Genomic DNA, 22272 nt, shown 5'->3' with positions numbered 1-22272 from the left:
CTGAAAACCGAATTTAGCAGTATTTCACTGTTACGACCTGTAAAACACATCAGTGCGTGTCCCACCTTTAACACACAGTGCACCCTGCTCATGGTGCTACCTATGGCCTGCCTTGGGGGTGCCTTACATGTACAAAAAGGGAAGGTTTGGGTCTGACAAGTGGGTACACTTGCCAGGTCGAATTGGCAGTTTTTAACTGCACACACAGACACTGCAGTGGCAGGTCTGAGCCATGTTTACAGGGCTACTCATGTGAGTGGCCCAACCAGTGCTGCAGACCACTAGTAGCATTTAGTTTACAGGCCCTGGGCACCTCTAGTGCACTTTACTTTGGACTTACTAGTTGTTGAACCTGGCCCTTTTTACAGGGTCATCCCCAAACTTTTTGCCTTCGGCCTCCTATTTTGTCTAACCCTTTTTGGTGATGTTAGGACTCTGGGCACTTTACCACTGCCGATCAGTTCTAAAGGGCATGTGTTCTCCCTTGTAAACTTGGTATGATTAGTTTACATCTGATTGGCACATTTAATTTACCTGTAAGTCCCTTGTACAGTGGTATCCCTATACCCAGAGCCTGTAAATTAAATGCTACTAGTGGGCCTGCAGCACAGCTTGCACCACCCACAGAAGTAGCCTTTCAAACCTATCTCAGGCCTGCTAGAGCATGGCCTGCGTGCACAGTTTACTGCCACATGGACCTGCCATCTAAATGTACTTGCTAGGCCTGGAACTTCCCTTTTACTACATGTAAGTCACCCCTAAGGTACGCCCTCGCTAGTCCTATGGGCAGGGTGCTGTGTATGTAGAAGGCAGGACATGTGCCTGGTTGTGTGCCCTGTCCTAGTAGGGACAAACAGCCTATTTGGTTTCTCACTGTTGTGAGTGCTGCCTTGCTCATAGGATTGCATTGGAAATGCCTTCCCTTATGTCTATGTGGTATTGTCTGGTCTATGAGAGGTAGCGTAGGCTTGTTTGATATGATTGTAATGGTAGTGAGAAACGCTGCTTACTGGTGTAGGTGGATTTTTTATTACCATTATAGAAATGCCACTTCTAGAAAATGAGCATTTCTCTGTGCTTATGACTCTGGTGTTTTGCAGCTTGACTCCAATCCACGTCTGAGGCAGAGAGACAGCTGGTCTTTGTGCTTACTTTTCAGACAGCCTGTACACAGGGAGGGTGGAGGAGTCAGAGGTTCATCTGCATGCACATTAGATTACCTTCCTGGGCTGAGAGAGGGAGAGGCGGAGCACACCAGCATTTGTAAAGGCTGTGCCCTGGCATCACACAAAGGGTTTGTTTACTCTCCACTGATGTCTGGAGCCTGTGCTGGAGGAGAGAGGGGACACTCCTAGAAACAGTTAGGACTTTTTGGAACTCCTTCTCCCCCTTTTGTGGAGACTACAAAATGAGTACAAGTACACAGGGTTTTTCCCCCACATTTTCAGACATTCTTGAACAACTGGACTGGCTACAGAATGTTGCTAGAGGGGCTCTCCAGGAACCACCTTGGGCTGCTGCAGTGTTTTTGACCTGTGACCTGCTGGGTCACTAGGAGGAACTGCCTAACTGCAACTCTTTGTACTGGCCTGCTTGTTGGGCCCCACCGCCCTGTGCTTCCACTTGTTGTCTCCAGGGGCTGGGTGCTGTGGCCGCTGCCTCCCTGCAACCTAATTGCTTTAAGCGCAAGGAAGATGCGCTTCATTGTATGAGAAAGCACTTGGACAGCACTTTTTCTTCCTTTTTGAGCGCATGAGATGCACTCTTCGTTGACTGGTGCGCAGTGCCTAGAAAGTGCCCCCGTATCGCACTGGATGTGCCCCACTCCCCGATGCCAGGAAGAGGGAGAGGAGCCTACCAGTAGTCTTGCAACCAGCGTGGACAAAGTGCACTCTTTCACATGCCCCTGGGGCAAGAAGCACTTTCAGGAGTGCCTTAAGGGCACAAGCAGAAACTTGCTGTGGGTGCGTTGACCGTCGCAGCCCAAGGAGACAGGGTTGGGACCAGGCGACGCACGGGCTGCAGTGTTGCCTCTGGGGCCATCCCTGCCTGTGGGACGAGGAAAGGAGGCTCGCCCCACAAGGCAGAGGTACCGGAGCAGGAGACATGCAGTCTCCTAGGACGGAGGCGGCAGGAGCCGTCCCGCAAGCACCTCATCACTAGGGATGGCAGCCCTGACCAAGACCATTACGTGGGGAATCCAAGGAGGGTATCCCCAGCCAGCCTACGACGAGGTGACACACATGAGAATCCTCATGAGGACTGGGGTAACCTCCCTGAGGAGTAGGGCGTTTGTGACAATGTCTTGGCATACCTGGTGAGGTATTGATAATATGATATGTGCCTACCAAGAATGATCCCCTGATCTGAGCAGCTATATGGGTGAACCCAATGTGTTGACATGCTGGTGATACGTTTGCTGATATGTGCAGCCATGATGGTGCATTTATGGTAATGTCCTGGCATTTAGGGGTAACATATGCTTACTAGGACATGTGCATTTTTGGTATCTGGTTTACTGTGACCCATGCATTTATGGTGCTATGTTTTCATAACTTGCCATGTGTTCTCTGATGTTCCATTTATGGGCATTCATGAGAGTATGTTTATTATGACATGTGCAGCCTTTTTAGTAATGTTTACCTGACTACTGCTTATGTTGCAAGATAACCAGTAACTTATGTGTTGTATGTGACTTGCTGGGTTTTGCAGATTAATAGTACTGTGTAATGTTCTGACAAATGCTTGGGTAGAAGGGTATTACAGACATGTTGTGTTTGGTCTAATAATGTTGAGTACAATACAGTTTATTTTTATATAACTTGGTGTTGTTTCCTTTGTAGTGGGGATAGTGTCACATGTGTTGTGTGTGTTGTGCAATTGCTTTACACATTGCCTCTGGGATAGGCCTGACTGCTCGTGCCAAGCAACCAAGAGGGTGAGCAGGGGTTATCTTGGGTGTGTAACTCCCTTGCCCTGACTAGACTGGGTGGGTTCTGCCTGGCTTAGGTGCATAACCTAGACAACCAGAAACCCCATTTCTAACACTATTAAATCAAATAAACCCAATTACACATGCAATTTACACAAGGAGCACTTTTACTTTAGCACTGGTCAGCAGTGGTAAAGTACCTAGAATAACAACACAAACAAAAACAGAGTCCAGCACACAGTCAAAACATGAGAAACAAGACAAGGGAGATTGTGCCAAGGATGCCAGGTCTAACAGTTATCCTTCCTACATGGCTATGGGTAAGCAACTTATTTTTTAGTCTTTTGACAACACTTGAAAATATGGTGCTGCAGGCAGGATTCAACAAAGGCCTATTTCGAAAGAAATAAAATAATATTCCAAAGTATATTTTGTGTGCGTATCATTGGTAAACTGCAGTATGTACAACCCATTGTCACAGACCTCTCATTGATTTAACACACTTTGTTTCAATTCTTACTATAGGCTGGTCGAATGGATGAACAGCTACCCAAGCACATCCCTTTCACGATCCTCTCCGGTGACCAGGGATTTCTGGAATTAGAGAGTCAGTTTAATAAGACCCTGCGACCTGCACGTGTGTTGAACCCTCACCACATTGACGGGGAACTGATGTGCGCATTACTGAACAGCATAGCCGATACATCGAAAGGTAGAGAACGGTGGCAAGGCAACCACTGAATGCGGCGTATTCCAGACTCGAGTTAATGGAATCTGAGCTCTCTCATCTCTGATTAAAATCGGATATTAACACAATATAAACTGTTGATTTCAGTAATTCAAATTTGTCTTAAAACGTTTTTCAATGCAGTTTAGTGAAGGGCATTCCACTAACAGCCATGTAATGCATCTAGAAAGTGTATTTTTTTTTAGGAATATGGATTGTCTCATTTCAGTCGTTTTTGTTTCTGTTTGGACATTTTATTTGGAAAACAACAAGTTACTTTTTGTTGTTTTTGTTGTTGTTTTTAATGACATAACTCAGAGTCCACGTGCTGTCTATGCCACTGGGACTAAGCTACATCTGACAAAGCCCCAATCAGAGAGAAACTGGTCTTGGGTTGTTTGGGTTCTGGTTCAGGCAAGACCTGGCTTTGCAGTTCTGGCTGGACTGTTCTCTTGGAGCAGGATCGAGACTGATTTGCACACGGCTGGCTCCAAACTGTGATGGCGTGGTGGTCAAAAGAATGATAGGTTGAAATGCTTCCCTGAGCAATTGCCAGTGGGTAGGCTCATTGCATAGCTGCAAAGTTTTCAGATTGCTTATGTGTGACATTTCCATATTTCCACTGTGCGTAAGTGTGATATTTTAGTGCTGTGAGTGACACTTAAGGTGAGATTTTACCAACAGTAGATCAAAGTAGTTTGGTGCATGTAGTGATCTGTATTTCTAAAGAATACCCACCTCTTTGCAATGTAATGGATTAGAAACAGTTTTAAAACAGCTACATTGCTTCTGAAGGTACTGTGCACAGAGCTCTCAGGGACCCCATATGTATGTGTGAGTAGCTCATCCAGTCCAGATGTTTCCTTTGTATTCTGAGAATGTGTATGTATTTATCCCTCTGTACAAATCTTAGAATACAAAGGAAAAACCTTACTGTATGAACTATGCACCTGGTAAACTTAAGAGCTCTGTATGTTAGGTCATTAATTATTGTCCCTTGTCTTAACAGGAACATTGATAGCACCTTAATAAGCCCTATACCAGTCTTTTGGGGGCAGTACTTTAGTTTATTCATATTGTGCTTTATCCCTGGTTTACGCTTCATTAAATTAAACTGACTGTAAAGCTAGAACATTGATTTCTAATAAAGGGCTGTGTATCGAGTCTCAGACTCAACCACCAAAGACAGCAGGGGATCTCTGTGAAAAGGCATTTGATCCATCCACACACGGCGGCCCTGGCCCAAACCAGATAAGATAACCCCAGGCATCCAAACAAAGCCAGTGAGTGAGAGGTAAAATGTACTATAGAACTACTTTGTAGATTGAGGTATGTTTCATCATTACAAAATGGACTTGGGAAACGTTTGTGTGTAGGAAAGTGTCCCTTTTGGCATTCTTAGACATTGTAAGTGCAGTATGGCCATATTGAGTACACAGGCTGGGAGTTTATCATAAAGAACTCCACAGCTCCATGATGGCTTCACTGAAGACTGGGAAGTTTGGTATCAAACTACTCGGAACAATAAACCCATACTGATGCCAGTGTTGGATTTAATGAAAAATGCACACACAAGGCATCTTAGAGATGCCCCCTGTATCTTACCCATCTAGTGTGTGGCTGACCAATCTGTGCCAACCTCCCACTAACAAACAAGCTTTTGGCCCCATGGGGTGGGAACCTTTGTGCTGTCTTGGGCCAGGAACAACGCCTGCTCTGGGTGGAGGTGCTTCACACCTCCACCCCTGCAGGAACAGGTTACTTGGCAGTGAGCCTCAAAGGCTTCATGACATTTGCTACACTGTCCCAGGGCAGTCCAGCTAGTGAAGATGTTAGCCCCCTGGACCAAGCCCCACTTTTGGCAGCATGTCCGGTGGGAAAATTGGAAAAAACTAGGAGTGACCACTTTGGCCCCTAGAGTATCCCGAGCTGAAGGGACCCCTTCCTTGCAGAATCCTCCATCTTGCTTTGGAAGAGAGTGAGTAGCCAGTAGGGATAGGAATGTGCCCCCCTCCCCAAAGGGAGTGGGCACAGGATGGGTGTAGCCAACCTCAGATACAGTAGCCATTGGATGCTGCCCTCTGAACCTTGTAACACTCCTAAATATAGTATTTAGGGGCACTCCAGTACCTTGCTCTTCAGATTCCTGGCGACCTCAAGAAGAAGGACTGAAGAGCCGACCCCAGCAGTGAAGACTCAAGACAACAGTTGACTTGGCCCCAGCCCTACCGGCCTGTCTGCATCTTCAAGACTTCTGCTACAAAAAGGCGACACATCCTGCAGGACCAGTGACATATACAAACCCCCCCAGAACAGTCAGCCCAGCAGAGGCCCAAGAACTCCTGAGGTCAGAGGTCCTGTCCACAAAAAAACCTTTCAATAGGACTACAGAGCCTCCCCGTATCCACGAGTCATGCCCACTTTGCACCCGATGTCCGTGTCCAGGTGGCCCACCGGACCAGCAGAGGTCCCTAGGTGATTCCAACCTCAAGTCCACCCTGGGTTTGACCCCTCCTGACCAAACCAACAATGCCTGCCGCCTACATCCGTGGGGACCAACACCCCAGAACCCTTCCCCCACGCGACCGGAACCAACAAAGATTTCCGGCGCCCTCAGGGAGCCCTCCATCGACAGCCCCCCTGGCCTTGGGGAATCTGACCGACGGTTCAGAAACGTCCAGCGGGCTCCTCTCCTACCTCTCAAGCCTTTAGTTTTCCGCAACCAGCTCCCTCGTCCCAGCCTGCAGCATATTTTGACTCTTGGGGTTCCCCCATTGAAAAGCATTGGGCACCCAATGCAGTGTTTGCACCCTGCACATGCCCGCCCCTGTGCAACTGAGTGTGTGTTTGGTGCTGACCTGTGGCCCCCCTGGTGCTCATCTAAACTTCCTCGGTCTGTGCCCTGAAGCCGCGGGTACTTACCTGCAACTTTTCTTTCAGAGTGCCCGCCGTCTCCATAGGATTCCATTGAAAACCCAACACCAACTTTGACCTCTGCACCTGGCTTTGTGTTTCTGGTGGTGCGCTTACCTTGACCTGTGGACATCTTAACCCCCGAAGACTAGGTTCGTAAGTCAAGTACTTACCTGTAAACTATATTAACACTTTCCTTCCCTAGGACTGCATTGCTTCCTATGAGAAATTGCACTGTCTGCTTTTGAAATTGAAAAGTGCTACTTACTTGTAAACTGTTTTTTCTGCAAAGCCGAAATAAAGTACATTTGATATATAAGATTGATAGCAAACTTACAACCGTATTTACCTGCAACAAAGATACCTTTGGTTCTAGAAATAAAGTAGCAAAGTATATTTTTGCTATATAAAAGCATTGGCCTGAGATTAGACATTGAGTGTGTTACAACAACTGCTTAGCACTACCCTCTGATAACACTAACTGCTCAACCACACTACCACAAAGGAGAGCATTAGTCAGTAGCGGCTGCTGCCAGGAAGGGGTGGGGCAGATGCGGGGGAAGAGGCAGAAAAAAAAAAAAAAGAAAAAAAAATGCCTACCCCCTCAGTATTCTGCTGCTTCTTTCTCCCTCACCACCTAATCCAGATGCTTCTTTCATGATGTTACACAGCATGAAAGAAGCACCCGCATTCGCCTGAGCGGGCAGAAATGCCACCCAGGAATGGAGTGGGACAATGTGCTTGGTGCAACAAAGCCGGGCGGAGAGTTTGAAATGTGCATGTCCATTTGACCGAACTGACTTGCACACCACTAGTCCTCCTCCACTTGTTGACGTGGAGGATGCTGGCCCCGCCCTACGAAAGCAGAAGATATCCCTCTATTATTTTGCTTTCAGCAACGGGGTGGCGCTCCTCTGCCATAGTGGAGGTGCCGCCCCTAGCATTAATATTATCTACTTTATCCTCTGTGAAGCCTCTGGAGATCCTCTGGACTCAGTGCACACTATACCTCATTTTGGTGTAGTATATACAGAGCCAGCTTCCTACACTATAAAACTACTTTGTACATTATGAGGTACGTTTCTTCATTACAAAATGGACTTGGGGAAATGTTTGACAGACCCAGGTAGGTCTGCAATCTTTATCTTATGATGGGAAAAATCAGGAGCAGACTTGCATGCCTCAAGTGACCCTGCCATATTCTTGTATAGGTGTGTTATGCTCATAGTAACCTAAGTTGCCTAGAATTGACTGTCCGGATCGGCATCTGCTTACACTGGAGTTTTGGGGGAGGAAGGAATGTTTAAGAACAGAAGGTGGAATGTACAATGCAGCTCTAAAAGCATGTTCGACTTTAGAGATGCCAGTACGTTAGAATGTGATCACATGCAGTAAACTTGCCTTAAATGACAGCAATCAATCTAAAGTCTTACATACAAACGTGTAATAATGTGTCTCAGCTTTTTGGCAAATACTGGTCCTCTAAGTCACTTTACTGCTGTAAAATGCATATTCTAATTAGGGAACATTCTAAGAACCACCACTTTTCAGGATATGGATAATTCGCTTGTACTGTAAGGACTTAGAACTCCCAAAGACAATGGCTTCCTGCCTTTCTGTTCAGCACTGATGTGTCATAAGGCAGACTCGCATTTTCACTGCACAGCTGCTAAACCCTGTACGTGAGCGACTCCATCAGGCAGTATTGACTTTTTTAGCCAACAGAAAAGTGCATTCTGGGATTTGTAGTTTTATCTTTAACATTAAAACTATGTTTTTTTGTGTTCTTTTTTTTACTAAGAGATCAGAACTAGCTGAATGAAATTATACACTGACCGCTGTCTGGCCAAAACAAGTGTTGGGAATGTTCTGGGAATCCGAATTGGACGTGCAAAATGTTAACTGACATGAAATAAAATGGCAGCTGCGGGTAAAATTAGTCCATCTAGTTTTGGCAATCACTGCTGTATTATATATTTACACGTACTAAAAACAGAACAGCACGTCCGGCACATTACCAATCACTTATGAATTCTGTGTTTTACTTCAACACATGTATTGCAGCATAAGTGTAGAATGTTACAGTTATGCCAGAATTTTAAATGCAAAGCAGTAAAGTGTAAACATCGTACTCTCCTGATTACTGCTGCGCACTTTAATTCCTACTTTGGGTAACACAGCCGCTGAGGTCCTTCCATTCTCCCGTTCTGCATTCTTAGCCTCTCTGCAGTCGCTCCAGGCCTGAATGTGTCTTGTGGGATCAGCACCAGTCTCACTTTCAGATCGCGGCTGACAAGTAATAGAAAGGGCTGGGCAGATTTCAGTCTCTTCTTCGCTGTGCGTAGAATACTGCCCATCACTTTCAGCCCCCCAGTCGGTCGCATGAGACCAAACGTCCATCCGGGGAGGGCTGCTTATCTATAAAGGTCGAAACTGCGACCCAGGGCCCAATTCCTGCAATCACAGCAGAGAAGGTGATGCGGAAGGACGTGCGAGTCAATATGTGCGTGACTAAGGCATTTCAGTGCGGTGGTCGGGTTCAAGCACTGAAATCCATTCTCCGAATCTGCAATGCGTAAATGACATTCCAAGTCAGTATTTAATAGGTGTAACCTATCCCGTGTCGTACCCTTGTGCTGCTAACTGCCCATGATTGTCCGATTTTTCTTGCAGCTATTGATTTTAAACGCTTCCTTAAACAACACAGAAAAAGGTAGACATATTCTGAGCGGTCCATTAAGTGGGCCGGTACTGTCCGGTACAGAGTACCGGCGCTTCATTTTTAGAGGGAGAGTGAGTACCTGCACTTCTCAAGAAAAAACGTAATACTTTTAATTGGAGAGTACAGGCACTTCTCAGAAATGAGCAGGTACTCTGGTACAGAGTATCTGCCCTTCTATTTTTCCATTTCAAGCACTGATCCTAAATCATTATCATTAATCTGCAAAACGTTGTGGAATCATTCATGTTGATGATCATTCCTACCCGCTGTAGTCTCCACATCTGTTGATACCGCCACCACAGTCCCTACATCATATAATACTTCTGAGGCCACCGCCCCTACGCTTGTAGACATATTCTTAGGCTTTAGCACAATCATCCATACAGCAGTTCAGTTTCCTCCTTGGAGGGGGCTCAGTCCAAGCAGCAGCGATGCACAATGTCCCTCTAGGCAATCAGTATTTCCATTGCCCTTAAACGTCTTGCTCCCCTTCGACCACCCAACTCAGTCCCAGACTGGCCATTGTAGAGTCAGGCGGGTATCACCCTTCTGAAAATAACATGGTTAAGTGTGTTGTGGATTTGGGGCCAATAACGTTGTATAAACTGGGCACTCCAAGGTCTGCGGAGCAAGGTGCCCAGTTTCACCTCTTGACCTCAGACAGTTAAGTATTATCTCGCTTTTCAGTGTACTAAGCTGATGGGTAATAGAACATTCTGTGGAAATATTCTAGTAAAATAAGTCAGACACATAGATATTGCAAGGACCCGAGGGGCCATCCTTGCCTGATTCCAATCAGCATTCTTGAGCGGGCCCACATCCTCCTTTCAAATTGTAGGTATTTGTAGAGCTGTGAGCAGGGTTTAATTCATAGGCCTCTGTTAAATGGGCAAACGATTTAACAGTCACCCTCCCCCACATTTCCAAACCCCGAGATACCAAAAAATTCTCGAAAGCAAAAGCCCCTCGGGAATCTCAGCCGTCAAAGTACCCTCCCATCCTATCGTGCCAACAAAGTATTGCTGTTCTTGTAGTAGGGGAAGGTCTGGACATCTCCCTGTGCCAAATAGAAGATTAAAGATACAGAACGGGTGTACACATTCCAGCTCTAAATAAACACTAGCGTCATCACAGTCTGCAAAAAGCCATTGATGGGAACAAGTCAACTAGCCCAGTTATATAGTTTGATGTCTGCTAGTCCCAGCCCCCTTCATATGGAGACAGCACACATTTTCAAAAATCTGTTTTATTCCGTTTCCACAAAACAATACAATACAATGCAATATAAAGCAAGGGAAGGGCACATACGTATATCAATGTCAATGCAAGACTGAGCAGTGCATGACGATTCAGAAACAATAGCATGGGTAGGATATAACAGTGAAGTCGCTACGAATAACAGGTAGCATACACAATGATAATCAGGATTAGTGGATGTTTAGATTCATTGGCTGTAGCAAGGTGAAAACAGGGAAATGTGCAGTTGCTATAGCTTCTTCTACTTAGGCAGACAATTGAGCTAATGCTGTCGTTTTCTTTGGCTTAAACGCCTGACAGATGGTAACAGAAGAGAAGCGGGGGAACGGATCTTGCATTGGTATGCTATAGAGGAAGAAGACCTTTTTCCAGTTTTCGAATGAGGAGTATGATTAGGGAAAGTGGGGGAAGGTGAGAACTAAGTTAGAGTTCCTAGCTAAGATGTTTGTGTAATCAGTCTAGTGGAAAGAGGAAGTAGGTAGCTGGAAAAGTGGCCAACCTGGGTAGCGAGGGTGTTCCTCTCTAAATGTTGGGGAGGATTTGACCATCCACTCCCCAGTCAGTCAGATAGGTGTAGAACTAAGTTTGGGTGGTTGGAACCTGAGGTACTCCAACTTAGACATGTGGTCTATAAAGGGTTGCTAGAGTTGTATGAATTTTTTTGTCAGAGCCGGATAGCTTGTGAGTCATGTGCTCCATTGCCAGCGTATGCCAGTCTCACGAACCAGGACGCTGTTGAGGGAGTTGTGGGAGATTTCTAGGCAAGTTGCTTTATTGCACCCGTCGTGTTATATCAGATACTAATCTGCATGTCATTGTGTGAAGTGTCAGTGGACTCAGCCCTAAGATAACTGTGCAGTAGTCCATCGGGATCAGGTAACCGAATGTCTCTTTGATGTGGTTGAGGAATTCTTTCCAAAAGATAGCAATGGGTGGACACGTCCACCATCTGTGTGGGAAATCTCCCTTTGTTCGCCACATCTCCAAGAAGAGGCTGATGCCGTTGGATATATGGAGTACAAACGGGCAGGGGTATAGTACCACTGGGTCATGAGTTGACTAGATTCTCCCTGAAAGAGATTTTGTAATATGTTGCACACGCTGATGATCCAGGCAGGGAAAGGTTCCTGGGGGAGGGCGGGTGTGAAGTCACGATTATGTGCAACGGGGATATTTGGGGAAGGGAATCTGGTTACTGCAAGTTTGTCCCATATTTCCAGCACTGTCCGCGTCAGAGTAGAGATGTAAGCACTCCGTGGGCGAAGGTGTCTCAGGAGCCAGGCCAGGTACCAAAGCAGCCTGCAGGCCACTGCTCTGTTCATGTGTATCCAAGGTTTCTCACTTTCTGTAACTACCCGTTCCGAAATAAAGCGGAGATGGGGAGCCCAATAGCAATCCTGAAGGTTGGGACATTCAAGGCCACCTCGGTTCCTAGGGAGCATAAGTAAGGTATTAGAGACACTGGCCCTTCCCCTCCCATATGAAAGCGCAAATGTCCCCTTGAAGCTTTCGGACATCGCCTGTTGAGATCGGTCTGGGGAGGGACTGAAATAGAGGAGTCTAGGGAGGATAGTAATTTTAACTATGTTGATGCAGCCTAGCCAAGAAACATGGAGTGGTCTCCATGGACGGGGACCTTATAAAAGTGCCCTGCAGAGACGCGGCTAACTTGCCCGCACCCAGGTAGTATGATTATTGGTAATGATGAGATCAGGGTATTTGAAGGAGTGCGGAGCCTGTGGAACGGGGTGAGCGACTAGAGATGCAGGAGCATGGGTTGCGGGATGGTAAGTTTAAGTGCCTGTGATTTGGACATATTAACCTTATACCCTGAGACTGTCTCAATTGCTTGAAGTGCTCGAACCACTGCAGGAAGGGAAGTCTCCTGTTCAGTTAGAGCAATGAGCAGATATCCGCAGAGACTAAGACTTTGTGATCTTGGTCTTTAAAGGGGATTCGTGATTTGGGTCTATCGAAGGTGAATGGGCAGGGGCTCAACAGCTAGGGAAATAGTAAGGGGGATAGAGGGCAGCCCTGCCGAGTGCCTCGGGAGATGGGGACATGAGGCAGGTTGATTGGTCATTGACCCAAATAGTCAATGTGGGTGCTACATACGACGCCTTAACTCTTCTAATCATGTTAGGTCCCGGCCCTATTTTTAAGCATACTGCTGGCAAGAATTTCCAACTCATCCTGTCAAAGGCCTTTTCCGCATCCAGTGACAGTAGCAAGACTGGGATGTGGTGTCTGGGAGCTTTCTCAACTAGGTGGGCTAGCCGGCGGACGTTAGCAGGTCCTTGCCTATGTTTTATAAAGCCCACCTGGTCTAGGTCTTTTAGGCCAGACAGGAGGGCTTTGAGGCGGTTTGCCAACATTTTAGTCTAATTTTTTGCAGTATTCAGAAGGGCTGTTGGGTGATAAGAGGAACAAACAGTCAGGTCTTTTCCAGGCTTTGGGATGAGTGATCTTGGCTTAAGACGTAGTCAGGGTGAGGCCAGTGGTCTGGGAGAAGGAGTTAAGAGTTCAAGTAGGTGATAGCAAGGCTAGGGAAAGAAAATTGTGTACAAAGCGGGTGTGAGAGACTGCTGGGCCTGGTGTTTTCCCCATTCTAAAGCTCTTTGAGCACCCCATGCAGCTCGCCTATCGAGAAAGGTTCCGCGAGTGTGGGTTCTAGGGGCTGCCATAGGTGCAGTCCTTAATATAGCTGTCTATAGTGGTTTTATCCCCCCAGCCCTCGGCCTATAGATGTTATGACAAATGCCCAGAAAGCTTCCTGTTTTTCTGATTTTTTTGACAGCCCAGCCACCCCCCTCAGTTTGGATTTTAGCTACATAGGAGTGGGCCTTTTGCTGCCACAGTCTGTAAGGTCTGATAGTGGCTACTTTGTCACCGCTTTCATAATATGTATGTTTGAGTGCTAGGAGTGATCTTTCCACTGTTTTGGTCCAGTGTGCCCACAGTTGCACCCTGTAATGTCAGCGATTCGGTGAAAGTCAGGCTCCCCAGTGGAGAGTGGGATAGAAATGATCTTTGCCAAAATAGGAGCTGTGTACGTGGGAGTAAAGGGAGTAGTTCCTCGCGTCTGGATAGAGATAGCGCCTAGCATCTACTAGTGCTGCATCAGTTACTTCTTTCTCGGATAGGCCAGACATGGTCCCAATGCCTTGGAAATGTGTTGTGTTTCTGTTCAGAGCAGTGTCCCATACTAAGTTGAATTCTCTCTCTACTATGAGGTTTCCCCTACAGGGAGTGCAGAATTATTAGGCAAATGAGTATTTTGACCACATCATCCTCTTTATGCATGTTGTCTTACTCCAAGCTGTATAGGCTCGAAAGCCTACTACCAATTAAGCATATTAGGTGATGTGCATCTCTGTAATGAGAAGGGGTGTGGTCTAATGACATCAACACCCTATATCAGGTGTGCATAATTATTAGGCAACTTCCTTTCCTTTGGCAAAATGGGTCAAAAGAAGGACTTGACAGGCTCAGAAAAGTCAAAAATAGTGAGATATCTTGCAGAGGGATGCAGCACTCTTAAAATTGCAAAGCTTCTGAAGCGTGATCATCGAACAATCAAGCGTTTCATTCAAAATAGTCAACAGGGTCGCAAGAAGCGTGTGGAAAAACCAAGGCGCAAAATAACTGCCCATGAACTGAGAAAAGTCAAGCGTGCAGCTGCCACGATGCCACTTGCCACCAGTTTGGCCATATTTTAGACCTGCAACATCACTGGAGTGCCCAAAAGCACAAGGTGTGCAATACTCAGAGACATGGCCAAGGTAAGAAAGGCTGAAAGACGACCACCACTGAACAAGACACACAAGCTGAAACGTCAAGACTGGGCCAAGAAATATCTCAAGACTGATTTTTCTAAGGTTTTATGGACTGATGAAATGAGAGTGAGTCTTGATGGGCCAGATGGATGGGCCCGTGGCTGGATTGGTAAAGGGCAGAGAGCTCCAGTCCGACTCCGACGCCAGCAAGGTGGAGGTGGAGTACTGGTTTGGGCTGGTATCATCAAAGATGAGCTTATGGGGCCTTTTCGGGTTGAGGATGGAGTCAAGCTCAACTCCCAGTCCTACTGCCAGTTCCTGGAAGACACCTTCTTCAAGCAGTGGTACAGGAAGAAGTCTGCATCCTTCAAGAAAAACATGGTTTTCATGCAGGACAATGCTCCATCACACGCGTCCAAGTACTCCACAGCGTGGCTGGCAAGAAAGGGTATAAAAGAAGGAAATCTAATGACATGGCCTCCTTGTTCACCTGATCTGAACCCCATTGAGAACCTGTGGTCCATCATCAAATGTGAGATTTACAAGGAGGGAAAACAGTACACCTCTCTGAACAGTGTCTGGGAGGCTGTGGTTGCTGCTGCACGCAATGTTGATGAACAACAGATCAAAACACTGACAGAATCCATGGATGGCAGGCTTTTGAGTGTCCTTGCAAAGAAAGGTGGCTATATTGGTCACTGATTTGTTTTTGTTTTGTTTTTGAATGTCAGAAATGTATATTTGTGAATGTTGAGATGTTATCTTGGTTTCACTGGTAATAATAAATAATTGAAATGGGTATATATTTTTTTTTGTTAAGTTGCCTAATAATTATGCACAGTAATAGTCACCTGCACACACAGATATCCCCCTAACATAGCTAAAACAAACTAAAAACTACTTCCAAAAATATTCAGCTTTGATATTAATGAGTTTTTTGGGTTCATTGAGAACATGGTTGTTGTTCAATAATAAAATTAATCCTCAAAAATACAACTTGCCTAATAATTCTGCACTCCCTGTAGTTCTTTGGAGCTGGTTTTTAACCACTGGTTTAATGTAGGTGTCTTTGGACTGGTTAGGCATGTAAAGGTTGGGAAAGGTTGGTGTGCTCTTGTCCGTTTCAAATATTAGCGTTAAGAACTGCCCATCAGGTTCCCTAGAGCTTTTGGTCAGCTTGGAGTTGAAACCCCACGTAAAGAAAAAAGCAACTCCCAGTGTTTTGGTGGGAGCGTAGGCCCAATGCTGACAGGGGTAGTTAGGATGACATGCGTCAACAGTTATCACACAGCAAGTGTGCCTTTTGCAGAAAAATTACATCTAGATCTTGCTCTAAGAGATAATGCCAATCCTGCTGCTGTTTGTTGGGGGAGTTAAGCCCTCCGATGAGTGGAGTTTAACTGTGGTTGCAATCCCCATATAGCTATAAAGATTTGGAGCAAGAGGATCAAATATTTTATCATTTTAACAAGAAGTGCTAAAAGTCGTGTACAATAGAAAAAAGCCATTAAAAAAAGCAAAGTGTCAATTATTCTGTACCTGATTGTCCAGGCAGTAATGCTTTGCAAACATGTGCAAAGATGCCCACATTGCTGTCTGACAAATCTCCAGGACTGGAACGCCCGAGCTAACGCAGTGGTATCAGCTTTTCCCCAGGCAGAATGAGCCCTCAGGAGGCTGCTTCCTGGCCAGTGCGTAGCATATCTTGATGCAGTGAACGACCCAGCGCGAAATGGTTCACTTCTGCACTGCCTGACCCTTCTTTGCTCCAGCGTACCCCACAAAGAGTTGGTAATCTACCCGGAACTCTTTTGTGCGGTCAGTGTAGAATGACAGCGCTCTTTTTGGGTCCAGTCAGTGGAGTTGCTCCTCTTCCTTAGAGGGATGCGGTGGAGCAAAGAAGGTGGGCAGGGTGATGTTCTGGCCCAAATGAAATGGGGTCACCACCTTGGGCAGGAAAGAGTCACGAGTTCTAAGTACCACCTTGTCTGTATAGATAGTGAGATACGGTGGCTATGATGACAGAGCTTGCATCTAACTCACCCTCCTGGCAGATATTATTGCTACTAAGAAGGCTGTCTTGATGATGAGCAGCCGGAGGAGATAGTTGTGCAAATGCTCGAAAGGAGTGCGCATCAGAAATGTGAGGAAGAGATTTAAGTCCCATTGGGGCATAACAAAGGGCGTAGGGGGAAACATGTACAAGCCCTTTGAGGAATCTATGTACAATTGGGGATTTAAACAGAGAAGGCTGATCAGGCAGCCGAAGAGATGCCGTTAAGGCAGAAAGAAAGCCCTTGAGAGTCCCCAAGGCAGAACCCTGCTGGGCAAGAGAACGTATGAAGAGAAGAATATCAGAAAGAGAAGCAGAAAGAGGATCAATAGACCTTTCTGTACAATAATATACAAAACGTTTCCAACGGCAGGCGTATACCGTTTTAGTGGAGGGACGCCTGGCTTCCAAAATAACCTTACAGACTTAGGGAGGAAGGTCAAAAGCCATCAACCGCTGTCGCTCAGTCTCCACGCATGAAGGCGTAGGGTTGACAGGTTCGGGTGGAGAACCCTCCCCTGCTGCTGCAGCAGAAGATCTTCCCGAATGAGCAGCCTGATCACAGGATTATTTTGAGAAGCTCGGGATACCAGACTATTTGTGCCCAATCCGGAGCCACTTAGATGATTGGGCCTGGTTGTTCTTGATCTTCTTGAGAACTCCAGGCAGGAGTGGTATGGGCGTAAAAGTGTACAGGAGGCCTGAACTCCACTCACGACAAAAAGCGTTGCCGAGCGATTGCTGCCTTGGAAACTCCATTGCACAGTATTGCTGATATTGTTCATTCTCTGTGGAGGCAAACAGATCTAACCAAGGGTCTCCCCGCTGCTGAAAGAGTCCTTGCGCCACGTCCGGATGGAGATATTAGATGGCTGTGTTTGTCTGCCCCAGTATTCAGAGACCCTGCCAGGTGTTGAACCACCAGGGTTATGCCCTGCTGTTCCAGCCGTGTCAAGAGACGAAGAGCCTCTTGACAAAAAGTCCACAACCCCACACTGCCCTGCTTGTTGCAGTACCACAGCGCAGTGGTGTTGTCCGTGAACACCTGCACTGATTTCCTTTTCACAACAGGAAGAAATTCTTTCAGTGCCAGTTGTATCGCCCAGAGCTCCAGCAAGTTGATATGGAGTCCAGATTCTGCCGGAGACCAGAGGCCTCTGATCTCCGCCACTCCCAGATGGGAGATCTCCCAGATTCTGGACGCATCTGTCACTACTGTGAGATCTGGCTGGGTGAGGGAGAGGAGTCTGCCTGTGACCCAATCGCAGTTCACTAACCACCACTGCAAGTCTTGTGCAGTTACCTCCGGGATATGAACTGTCAGTAAGATTTCCTTGATGCTGTGCCTACTGGAGCTTCAGGTCCCACTGCAGAGCCCTCATATGCCATCTGGCATGTTTGACTAACACGATGCAGGAAGCCATGAGTCCCAACAGCCTCAGAGATTGTCTCACCGAAATCCAGGATAGAGGCCGAAATATCGTTATCATAACCTGAATATTCTGGACTCGCTGCTGGAGAGGATAAACCTGAAACTGCACTGTGTACAGAACAGCCCCAATGAAAGGGAGCTTCGGAGAGGGAGTCAGGTGTGACTTCGGCACGTTTATAGTGAACCCCAGTGAATGCAGGAGGTCTGCTGTAGTCTGAAGGTTGGTAACTAGAGCCTGGGGCGTAGGAGCCTTCAACAACCAGTCGTCAAGGTAGGTGGAAGACTGAAATCCCTAACCTGCACAGATGAGCTGCTACCACCACCATCACCTTGGTGAACACTTGAGGGGCACTGGTGAGACCGAAGGGGAGCACAGTAAATTGAAAGTGCTCGTGGCCCACCTTGAACAGCAAGTAATGCATATGGGTGGGCAGGCTGGAGATGTGAAAATACTCATCCTGCAAGTCCAAGGCTCCCATCCAGTCTCCTGGTCTAGGACAGACAAGACCTGAGCAAGAGTGAGCATCTTGAATTTCTCCTTTGAGGAAGAGATTGGCGTCCCTTAAATCCAAGATAGGGCAAATAGCCTTGTTCTTTTTTGGAATCAGAAAGTAGCGGGAATAACAACCATTGCCTGCTTCTGACATCGGGACCCTTTCTATGGCTCCTTTGGGTAAGAGAGCCATAACTTCCTCGCGTGGAGGGACAGGGAGTGAAAGACTGGACGGGGAGGGACTAACCCTTCCATATGACTTGCAAGACCCATTTGTCCGATGTTGTGGCCCACTAGTTAGGGAGATGAAATTGAATCCTCCCCCCAACTGGACGAGCATGGTCTTGCAGAACTATACCAGGAGGGCTTGGGCGTAGCGGAAGAGGGTGCCTGGGTGGTGGCCGACCTCTGGCTAGTCCATCTGGGTCTGAAGGTACCACAATCTCATCCTCGCACTGGATGCTGTGAAGATGGAAGACGGTGGCTGATCTGTGGGTGGCGTGCTAATCCGCCCCTCCCGAAGCCTCGAAGGGGGCAAAAGGCAGACTGCTGGCGAGCAGGCGCTGAGAGGCCCAAGGATCTGGCCATAGCTCGAGAGTCCTTGAACCACGCAAGCGCTGAGTCTGCTTTTTCTCCAAAAAGGCGTGAGACATCGGAGGACATGTCCATCAGATTTACCTAACATCCCTTGAAAAGCCAGTAGTACGAAGCTAGGCATCGCAACAAAGGTCCACTGTATGAAATCTCCGTGCCCAGCGAGTTGGTCATGTCCAAACCACACCGAATTGTAAACTTGGCTGCATCTCTCATCCTTGTTAGCCTGAGTGAGTGTCTCCCATGTGCCCTCCAGGACCTGGGGCAGCACCTGTGCCACCATATCCCATAAAGTATAGAGAAAACGCCCCAATAGGCATGAGATGTTTACGGACCTCAATGCCAGGCTTGAGAAAGAAAATGTCTTCTTCCCAAGTTGGTCCAGCCTCTTGGATTCCCTATCCGGGGGAGCGGAAGGAAAGGCGCCATGGGATGTGGAGGCTTGAAACAACAAGCTCTCCGGGGTGGAGTGTTGGGTGAGGAAACTAGGGTCGGTAGGAGCTGGTCGATGGCGGCCAACTGTCTTATTTACAGGAGCCCCTGTGCTGGGTTTGGACCACGTCCCCAGCTGGACACATCAGTAAGGGCCTCATTAAAGGGTAACATCTACTCCGATGTAGCAACCCCCTGCTGGAGCACCTCTGTTAGGATGTTAATCCTGACGTGCACCGTAGGCAAGTCCAGGTCCAAGACCTCAGCTGTCCTACACACCACCATGGCATATGACGTTCCCTCCTCTGTAGCCACAGAAGGAAGTGAGAGCATACCAGCATCTGGAGAAGTATCCAGTTCACTGGCTTCCCCTAGATCCTCATACCAGTTCTGCTTCTCTGATCCATACTCTAAAGCGCTGTTACGAAAAAGTACGGCCCGCGGGCCGCCAGCGGCCCCACGGACCGACCTTGGCGGCCCGCGGAGACGTACAACAAACGGCCTATGATAATGGCCGCAGTATGTAAACATAGAAGAGGGCCGCGGGAGCATGCGCAACAGTGGCTACTTTGCGCATGCTCCCGCGGCCCTCCTTTATGTTTACTACGGCGGCCATTATTTATGGCGTTTCCGTGGATCCTGGAAGCCAAAGCCCCATAAAAGTCAGCGCTTGCAGCTAACTTTTACGGGGCTTTGTCATCTGCTTCCTGTCACCGGCTCCACGTCTGCTGCCCGCCTGCCTGCCTGCCGTTCTACATTTGTGGCATCTTTACAGTGCTTTGAGTCAGGTAAGGCTCTTTGGTTATTTATTTATTTGTTTTTAATGTAGTGTGTGTGTTACTGGGGTAGGGGTGAGAGTAGATTGCGCTGTGTGTGTGCGCTGTGTGTGTGTGTGTTACTGGGGTAGGGGTGAGAGCAGATGGCGCTGTGTGTGTTACTGGGGTAGGGGTGAGAGCAGATTGCGCTGTGTGCGCGCTGTGTGTGCGTTACTGGGGTAGGGGAGAGAGCAGATGGCGCTGTGTGTGCGCGCTGTGTGTGTGTTACTGGGGTAGGGGTGAGAGCAGATTGCGCTGTGTGTGCGCTGTGTGTGTGTTACTGGGGTAGGGGAGAGAGCAGATGGCGCTGTGTGTGTTACTGGGGTAGGGGTGAGAGCAGATGGTGCTGTGTGCAGATGGCGCTGTGTGCGTTACTGGGGTAGGGGAGAGAGCAGATGGTGCTGTGTGCAGATGGCGCTGTGTGTGTTACTGGGGTAGGGGTGAGAGCAGATGGCGCTGTGTGTGTGTTACTGGGGTAGGGGTGAGAGCAGATGGCGCTGTGTGCAGATGGCGATGTGTGTGTTACTGGGGTATGGGTGACAGCAGATGGCGCTGTGTGCAGATGGCGGTAGGGGTGAGAGCAGATGGCGCTGTATGTGATAGACCGGACCCTGCAAGGGTAAGTACTGTGCTGCAGCATTGTTTAGCAATGTTTTGAAAAAGGGGGCGGGTGGTTGTTCCCCCTCTAAGCCCCCCCCTGCTGTCACTTTAGTGCAGCCCTCGGCCGCAAACCATACTGCAATTTTGGCCCCGAGAAAAAGTTTGTGAGTACCCATGCTCTAAAGGGTCCTCGGACCCCACCCATTCCTCACCTGTGCCTGGCTGTTCAAAATAAGCCCCAGGCACTGATCGGGGGTGGGGGTGTGGAACCGGCGCCGGTCCTGATCCGATATCGGATCCCTGGGCCCCCAGCGATGCCAAGGCCGAAGCTGCTGGTGTCCAGCACGATGGCCCCCTGCTGACCCACCCACAGGAGAAGCCTGCTCAAAAACGAGGTACCTGGCTTCGTAGAATTCTTTAATTTGAGCAGGGTCGCACCCAGCTCCCGGATAAGGGGGGGTGCGAAGTCAGCCCTGGCATCGGCTCAGCTGAACCGTGCTTGGAACGTCAATGTTCCCGTGATTCCTCGTCGGCCGACAGACATGGCATAGTCGAAGTCCGCTTGGACTTCTGCCTCTTCCCAGAATGCCCAGAGCACCTAGAGTGCGAAAAAGAGGACTTGGAGTGGTCCAGCGACCTCCTCCTTGAGCTGGACTGTGACCTCCTAGGAGTCGCACCAACCTAAGTCAACTGCTAGGCCGCCATGAGCTTTAGAAACCGCTCTCTCAAAGCCTTCGGGCCATAGCCCGGCAGTCAGAGCACGACTTTGAGTCGTGGTCTCAATTGAGGCACCAGAAACAAACCTGTTGGGGGTCCGTCACCGACATGGCGCGATGGCAGGCGCCACTCGGCTTAAACCCTGTCTTCCTAGATGAAATCCTTGCACAGATAAGAAAAATCTGCGACAAAATGTTCAGAAAAAAGCATGCCAAAAAAGTCAAAGGGTCGCTCGATCCCTGACCTGTGTTTAACAGGCATGGAAGGAAAAATAACTGACTTACGCGCGCCGGGGTGGTGCCTTTATAGGTGACCGTGACGTCACAGACGGCTCTAACGATGCTGATGAAGCCACGCGGATCCGATCGATGCCACCCGACGAGACACTCAGTGTTGCTCAGCAAAAATTCCAGATTTGAAGTTGACGCCAGGGAATTCAAAGGTAAGGAATCTGCAGCTTGAAGTCTCTATCAGATGTAGGGAACTAATCACTTCAATGATTAGGATTGGTGTATCAACAAGTTATGAAATAATACAAAACAGGAACTTGTTAGCAGCTCATGGTGTAAAATCTTGTGACCTCTTTCGAATCACTTTACCAGGAAAGGAATTACAATTGCTGCTGTTGATCATTTTGATTTTGTAGACAGCTCTAATTTGTCTGGAACCTCCCGCACACATAATACTGACATGGTGGTTTTTCAAGACTGTACCAATAAAGTAGCTGCTGGAAAACAAACTGTGGCAGCTGTAGGCAGAAACAAACAAAGCTGAAAACTACTAACCCAACTGCCAATGTGTGCAAAATC

At 47.8% G+C, this 22272-nt stretch overlaps 1 protein-coding gene across 1 annotated transcript in view; it reads left to right on the top strand.

Moving 5' to 3' along the window:
* Positions 1 to 22272, top strand: part of ZNF451 (zinc finger protein 451) — a 407158-nt gene that overhangs the window by 325994 nt on the left and 58892 nt on the right. The window contains exon 12 of the mRNA XM_069235765.1: positions 3458 to 3644. Within this exon, the coding sequence (XP_069091866.1) occupies positions 3458 to 3644 (187 nt within the window). The remainder of the gene's footprint in view (positions 1 to 3457; positions 3645 to 22272) is intronic.

The sequence above is a fragment of the Pleurodeles waltl genome, chromosome 5 (genome assembly GCF_031143425.1).
Source record: "Pleurodeles waltl isolate 20211129_DDA chromosome 5, aPleWal1.hap1.20221129, whole genome shotgun sequence".
NCBI lineage: Eukaryota > Metazoa > Chordata > Amphibia > Caudata > Salamandridae > Pleurodeles > Pleurodeles waltl.
This window is presented reverse-complemented; position numbering and strand designations above follow the sequence as displayed.